The sequence below is a fragment of the Pelophylax lessonae genome (assembly GCF_965119305.1).
Source record: "Pelophylax lessonae genome assembly, chromosome: 1".
In the NCBI taxonomy this organism is placed as follows: domain Eukaryota; kingdom Metazoa; phylum Chordata; class Amphibia; order Anura; family Ranidae; genus Pelophylax; species Pelophylax lessonae.
Window position 1 is genome coordinate 270,672,027 of NC_138768.1, and position 7,952 is coordinate 270,679,978.

Genomic DNA, 7,952 nt, shown 5'->3' on the forward strand with positions numbered 1-7,952 from the left:
AGGAAGAAGAATGAACTTAAAGAGGTTGTAAACTTTTTTTTTTTTTTTTTTTTTTTTTTCTTCTTCACCCTGCAAGAGAAACGCATAATGAGCTAGTATGCATCGCATACTAGCTCATTATGAAATACTTACCTTAGAACGAGCCCCTGCCGTGCCGCCCGCTTAGCTGGATGACGGGCGACATGTCTAGTCGCCCGTCTTCCGGGATCCATCTGATTGGCCGGAGCCGCGGTGACTTCACTCCCGCGCACGCGCGCGGGAGCCGACAGTCATGGCACGGGGCTCTGAAGGAACGGCACGAGCGGCCGTTCCTTCACAGCGCATGCGCCAGTGACGTCACTGGATGCATCTAAGGTAAATATCTCCTAAACGGTATATGTTTAGGAGATATTTACAGTACCTATAGGTAAGCCTTGTCATAGGCTCACCTATAGGGAAAAGTGTCAGAGGAGGGTTTACTTCCTCTTTAAATGATTTTAGCAAATGGCTGCAATATAACAAAGAGTGAAAAATTTAAGGGGGTCTGAATACTTTCCGTACCCACTGTACATGTAATATGAGTTTATGCTACTATAATTGTAATGTAAATGATTGGTGCATGGCCAAAATTATAAATGAACAATAAAAAAAAAAAAAAAAAAACAGTAAACAGAGCTGTTTGTGTAAAAATTTTGTTATAACTTTCTTTAACAAGTCTCTCAGTTAGAAAAACCCAAACGAATTATGAGCTGTAATTGTGCCTGGTATAAACCAGGCTTAGAATGAAGGTGTGGCTTTCATTCTGTAGAGCTCCTGCTTGGGACAAAGGTTATTGGAATGTGAAGGTAGAAGCAGGGGAAAAAATGTAAATGCATAACTTTCCACTAAAGTTGACCTCCAGCCAAAACATCTAGGTTTGGATAGAGTGGGTAAAAGTGAACTATCAGATTTTCATTACGGTCTGTGTCCCCTATTTTGGGCAATCAATTTCCCAGTGGGAATTGCCAAAATTTTTTTTATTCTCACTTTTGGAGACATTTCTTTTCTTTTGACTTCTTGTGGATTGTGCCTTCTCCCTAATTGAATTCACATGACATTGCAAATCTGACCTGAACCGTAAAGGTAATCTACGCTTTCAAATGTTTTTGTTGACTTATAGTGTAAGGCCCCTTTCACACGGGCTTTCTGATCAGGTGCACCTGGCAGTTTTTCAGGTGGACCTGATTGGATGCTCCATGCACCCCTATGGGCCAGCGGATGTCAGCGGTGACGTGTCCGCTAACACCCACTGCTATCCGATCCTGTCCGTGAAATCCACACAGATCAGATGGTAACCCGTTTTTTTTTTTTCAATCTGTCTGGCGGATCAGATAAAAATGGGACAGACTGGCCATTTTCATTCGATCTCCCATAGAGGAGAGCGGGACTCTGTCAGGTCCGTCTCTGCACAGTAAGCAAAAATGGTCCTGTCATCCAACTGCTCATCAGTGGTCGGCGGATCAATCCCCCCCCCCGCTTAGCAAACGGAGTCTGCCAGGCGCAAAGCCCATGTGTAAGGACCCCAACACTAAAATCCCTGTATCTATAGACCTCCACGATCGAACACTAACCTAGCTAGCCCTGTAAAGTAGAAATCCGTATGCTTTTTTTTTTTTTATATGCCTCACCTTGTAATGTTGGGCTCATATGTTGCAGCTGCAGTTTGTGTAATCATGGCTACTCAATGCCCCTATGTCCCATGTATTCATTTACTTGGCTCTTCCCTAATCCCGAAAGGGACAAGACCACATCCAATGCATGCGTTCTGCATTGTTGCATCACAAATGTGGAAGTTCTAATGTAATTTAAAAGGGGGGGGGGGGTCTTGCAGCTGAACGGTGAGCACTCTCTATAAATGCTTTGCCTACGTTTTTTGTTTTGTCTGTCAGATCTAATTACTGTGCAGCTCTCACCTGAACCAGCACTAGACTGAAAGATCCAGGGATTGTGGGATATTTAGTTTCTTCACAGGAAGTGTCAGTTCTTAGGCTACAGACAAGAGTTCATGCATTAACTTGTGCAGTGCCTGGCTGCATCCTTCATGGTTGAACAAAAAAAGGGCTACAAACTACACCATGAAACAACCTGATCAGTGCAACACAAATTGGGGGGGGGGGGATAATACCTTTAAAGTGGATGTAAAGGTAGAAGGGGTTTTTTTTTTTTTTTTTTTTTTCTTTTTTCCCCCCCCCCCTTCATGCAGGGGTCACAAAACTTTCCTTTTAAAAAAGGGCCAGTTTTCTTTGCTTCAGACTTGAGGGGTGGCCAGTCGGAGTAAACCATGCCCCAGACATGCTGGTCAGTAGGAGGAGAATAGTGCCCCATCATTGGTGTTAATGGGAGGAATAGTGTCCCATTTTTGTCATTGGGAGGAATAGTGCCTCAGCTCTGGGGTCAGTTGGAGGAATAGTGCCCCATTGTTGGTGTCACTGGAAGGGTGGAATAGTGCAGTCTTATTGGTATCAGTGGGAGGAATAGTGCCCCATTATTGATGTCAGGGCCACATCCATCCTGTGGGCCACAGTTTTTGGAGACCACTGCTTTTAATGTAAAAATCCTTGTGCGCAGCCACTGAAACCCCCTCCCCTTTGTACCTACCTGAACCCAATCTTGTCAATTTCGATCCATTGCTGTGTACAAGAGCAGCGTCTCTCTACTCGCTGGACATGGAGGCAACAGTGGGAGCCATTGGCTCTTTCTGTTTTCAATTGCAGCTTGTGAGATGAAACTCAGTGCGTCTCTGAACACAGAGAGCGACGCTTGGGATTGAACCTGCACGAGTACTCCCATAACCAGCAAGTTGTTGTGGGGGGGGGGGGGGATTCAGGAGCGCTGGGGGGCCCGAGAAGAGGAGGATTGGGGCAGTTCTGTGCAAAATCATTGCACAGAGCAGCTAAGTAAAATATGTTAATTGTGTAGTGTGTGTTTGCTGCTTATTAGAAAGAAAGAGAGGGCTAGTAGTTAGCACTTCGGCCTAGCAGCACTAGCATCATCATTTTGAATCCCAACCTGCCTGGAATTTGCATGTTCTCCCTGTGCCTGCTTGGGTTTCCTCCAGGTACTCCTGTTTCTTCCCACTCTCCAAAGACCTGCTGGAAGGTTAATTGGCCCTAGTATGTATGAATGTGAGTGAAGGGCTTTAGATTGTAAGCTCATTGAGGGAAGGAGACTGATGTGAATGTGCAATATATAATGTAAAGTGCTGCATGAATTGACAGTGCAATCGAAGTACCTGGTGAAAAAGGTTTACAATCATTTTAAGGCTTCACCTGTCTACTATCCCGAACCATAAAAAGATTAGCAAGGGTTTTCAGTTTAAAGAAAGAAAAAAATCAATCTGCTTTTGTAACCCAATATGAGATTTCACATGACTTCTATCATTTACAGCCTGTTGCTGGTGGATTTGATCCGTTTGAAAACAAACCAAAGTTGGCAGATTGGAAGAAAAGAGTGGAGGATGCAATTGGAGCGGAGTTGTTCAAAGAAGCACATGAGAGAGTCCTGCGGGTGAAGGAGATGCAAAATATGCCCATCCCTCCAGAACTTAAGGAACGACTTAAAGGCAGATTACAACAGTTCACCCGCTAATGAAACTTGAAGAGGATATGAAAGTTCAAATTCTCTATTATATTAGGAGCCATTTTTTGCATCAAATAATTCTGCTGGTTCTATTACTGTGCCTTCGAGTTGTTGCATTTTTAGTAAACAATTTTTTTTTTTCAAAAAATCAAATTACCTTTTGAAAGTGTCTTTCTTGAAGCCAGGTGCAATACATTGTGTGAGGCTTGGCATTTTGTGTATTGCCTGTTGTGAGTGGTTGTGTAGCAGTATGTTTTTTTTTTTCCTTTGTGTTACTGGTCCTGCTGTTATTGCTCTACATGTCATTTTAATGTTTACCCCCCAATCCTCCACCAACCTGTCTGATGCCATTAATGATTTCATGCATTACAGCATATAAAATTTGTAGTGGTCACTAATGTATGGGCTGAGTTCTATTCCTCCCATTACATTATATATATATATATATATATATATATATATATATATAGCCCTATGGAAATTAAACTCTGGTATGTTGTTCACCTGACTCGGAAAAGCTTTTTTCCTTGACTGCGAAGATGAATAATATTAGGCAGGGGTTGGCAACTTTGGGCCGCCTGCTGTTCAACCACAAGTACCATTAGGATTTGTGTGTTTTCAAAAGCCACAGGTATGACTTGCACGATGGGATTAGAAGTTCTAACTTGATTATAAAACGACCACCCCTACCTTGCCTCCCCTTAAAGGGGGGCTCTCTGCCACAGCGGTCACTTGTGAATTTTGGTGGTGCTTCTTCCACACAGCTGCATCATTAACTCATGGATGAATTAAAAGTCCCGTCTTCCACTAAGGTAGTTCTCTGATTACCCCCACTGCGGTGGTTACTGCACCAGAGGTCAATTGACATTTTCTCCAGCTCTAGAGGAAGAGATTGCAAGAGCCTGTCCAATGCACCTTGTGTCCACTGTTTTGCAGCTTCAATTCTTTGCAGACTCATTTGTAAAACAATAAATGCATATACATTTTTTTTTTTTTTTTTACAAATTGCTGAGTTGGCCTTTTGGTTATTTATGTCAACTGTGACACAGTGATTGGCCGCAGCTGCTAGTCCAAATTTTGACAGTGGAGTGGGTGCATGTCCCCAATTACAGACTGTGTGTGTGCTCAGGGACATTCAACAACACGCATCTCAAATTGGGAGCAGTAGCTGTGGCCCAGTTGACATGAATGGGACTGCCTGCATACAAATTTGTGGGACACCTGTGCATCCCTGTGGGGGCAAACATGGCCCTTGCCCTGTTATGGGCTTAAAGGATAAGTTCACCTTTTGTAACCTGTTACAAATGCGCTGTGGGCCCCCCTAATTTCACAGCGAGCAGGGGGGCCTTTTGTTGCAACGTAAAAAAAAAAAAAAAAAAAACGGCAGCTATGTGGAGGCACCTCCTAGGTGTCTGGGGATAGCCACTTTAACGCTGGCTATAGATCAGATGCTATGTTATGCCGTTCTACACTGTGTGTATTCAACATCCTTATTTCTAACAGGCCAATTACAGAAGTTTGACCTTTTGATATAGTGATGGTTATTAGTTACACAATATGTGGTTATCTTTCTTTACAGGTATTGCGACATCTTTTAGAGAAGCTGTAAGCAGTCTAAAATGGCATATATTCTTACATAGGAACAAGTTATAACAAGGCACTTTTAAAAGTGTCTATACGGTATTGCTGCATCTAAGTAACGTGACTGACAAAATGGAGTACATGCTTAGTCATTGCACAACAAGCCTACATCCCTCATCTCACATGAAGTGGGAAAACTACGGTGATGGAAATATGCAAAGGTGTTTAGTTTATACATAGTGTATTGAAAAAGTATTCACACCCCTTGAAATTTTCCACATTTTTCATGCTACAACCAAAAACGTAAATGTATTTTGTGTGCTAAGACCAACACAAAGTGGCACATATTAGTGAAGTGGAAGGAAAATAATAAATGGTTTTCAACATTTTTTACAAATAATTATCTGAAAAGTGTGACATGCATTTGTATTCAGCCCCCCTTTACTCTGATACCCCTAACTAAAATCTAGTGGAACCAATTAACTTCAGAAGTCACCTAATTAGTAAATGGAGTCCACCTGTGTGTCATTTAATCTCAGTATAAATACAGCTGTTGTGTGGTTGTTAGAGAACCGTAGTGAACAAACAGCATCATGAAGGCCAAGGATCACACCAGACAGGTCAGGGATAAAGTTGTGGAAAAGTTTAAAGCAGTGTTGGGTTATAAAAAAAAAATATCCCAAGCTTTAAACACCTCATAGACCACTGTTCACAGTTCAATCCATCATCCGAAAATGGAAAGAGTATGGCAGAACTGCAAACCTACCAAGACATGGCTGTCCACCTATACTGACAGGCTGCCAAGGACAGCAATAATCAGAGAAGCAGCCAAGGGGCCTATGGTAACCCTGGAGGAGCTGCAGAGATCCACAGCTCAGGTGAGAGAATCTGCCACCAAGACAACGATTAGTTGTGCACTCCACAAATCTGGCCTTTATGGAAGAGTGGCAAGAAAGCCATAAGAAGTTCTGTTTGCAGTTTGTGAGAAGCCATGTGGGGGACACAGCAAACATGTAGAAATAGGTTCTCTGGTCAGATGAAACCTTTTTAGCCTAAAAGCAAAACTCTTAGGCGGAAAACGAATGCTGCACATCACCCTGAACACACCATCCCCACTGTGAAACATGGTGATGGCAGCATCATGTTGTGGGAATGTTTTTCTTCAGCAGGGACAGGGAAGCTGGTCAGAGTTTATGGGAAGGTGGATGGAGCCAAATACAGGGCAATCTTGGAAGAAACTCTGTTAGTCTGCATAAGACTGGGGTGAGGTTCAACTTCCAGCAGGACAACAACCCTAAACATACAAGCAGAGCTACAATGGAATGGTTTAGAAAAAAAAGCATATTCATGTGTTAGAATGGCCCAGTCAAAGTCCCTAAATCCAATTGAGAATCTGTGGCAAGACTTGAAAATTGCTGTTCAGATGCTCTCCATCCAATCTGACAGGGCTTAAGCTATTTTGCAAGGAATGGGCATAAATGTCACTCTCTAGATGTGCAAAGCTGGTAGAGACATCCCCAAAAAGACTTGCAGCTGTTATTGCAGATATAGGTGGTTCTACAAAGAATGGACATGGGGGCTGAATACAAATGTACACCACACTTTTCAGATATTTATTTGTAAAAAAATTTTGAAAACCATTTTTCATTTTCCTTCCACTTCACAATTGTGTGCCACTTTGTGTTGGTCTATCACATAAAATCCCAATGAAATACATTTACGTTTTTGGTTGTAACATGACAAAATGTGAAAAATTCCAAGGGGTATGAATACTTTGCTAAGGCACTGTATATCTGTCCACCTGTAAAAAGTGTAGATCCAGGCTTTACCAGATAATAAAACTTAATATAACTAGCAATGTAGCAGAGGAAAGGCTGATAAGAAGCCATCATTTTAGCAGTGATGTAAGCAAAGCCATAGCAGCCCATGCAGCTGTTATGGGGGTTTGAGGTGGAAGGGGACCCTATCAGGGAAGCTTTTAGAGCAATTTAAACATAGAAAATATGTGTGCATGTGAAGATAACACAAATCCATCCCTGCATCATTAAAGGAGAATTTCAGCCTAGCACCAATAGTGCTTAAAATTGTCCCCCTCCTGATATCTAAACTCCCCAACCTGTGTATACTTCCCCATTTTCTTTTTTTTTTTTACTCTGCTCTTTTCTAGTTACATGATTCCCTGTGTCAGTGCACGGTAACTGCAGGGGAGAGGAGGCAGCATTCGACAACAGTTGGATATGTAGAGCAGTGATGTCACCCATAGGCTCCCATGTCCCAGCAGTTGTTGGTGCTCCCCTGTAGCCACTGCTCATGGACAAGGACAGCTAAAGTTCGATACAAAGGAGGAAACTTCAGAATTGTTTGCACTAGTCACAGCTACCTCTTTGCAGGCTGTGCAGTAAGGAGAATCTGGTTAGCTCTTTTAGCAGCGCTACATTCACTTTGGCGATGCAATCTTTCTGTGTGCACTAAATACTGGAAAACTAGTTAGCTGGATTATGAAGGTTAAGCATTACTACACTGCATCCGAGAACCACAAACGAAAAACACTATTTAATGAATTTATAATATTGAAAGCAAACTCACCCATCCATGTCTCCATGCTTTATTTTGCTGAGAAATCGCCTTGAAACACACCTCCTAGCATTTCTGGCCATGGCCATCTTGAGTAAGGGCAGATGAGTCATGAAGCATTTACTTCTTTGAATCCATCTGCCCTTAGCTCAGGCATGCAGACAGGTGGGTGTGCTTTGCTGAGAAAACCTCTCCTCTCC

General features: G+C 42.5%; 1 protein-coding gene across 1 annotated transcript in view; it reads left to right on the forward strand.

Annotated features, from left to right (window-relative positions):
- The window catches only part of GSTT4 (glutathione S-transferase theta 4), a 28,683-nt gene extending 25,024 nt beyond the window's left edge, over positions 1 to 3,659 (forward strand). Inside the window, exon 5 of the mRNA XM_082244215.1 lies at positions 3,406 to 3,659. Within this exon, the coding sequence (XP_082100341.1) occupies positions 3,406 to 3,606 (201 nt within the window). The 3' untranslated portion in view covers positions 3,607 to 3,659. The remainder of the gene's footprint in view (positions 1 to 3,405) is intronic.
- Positions 3,660 to 7,952: the final 4,293 nt, after the last annotated feature.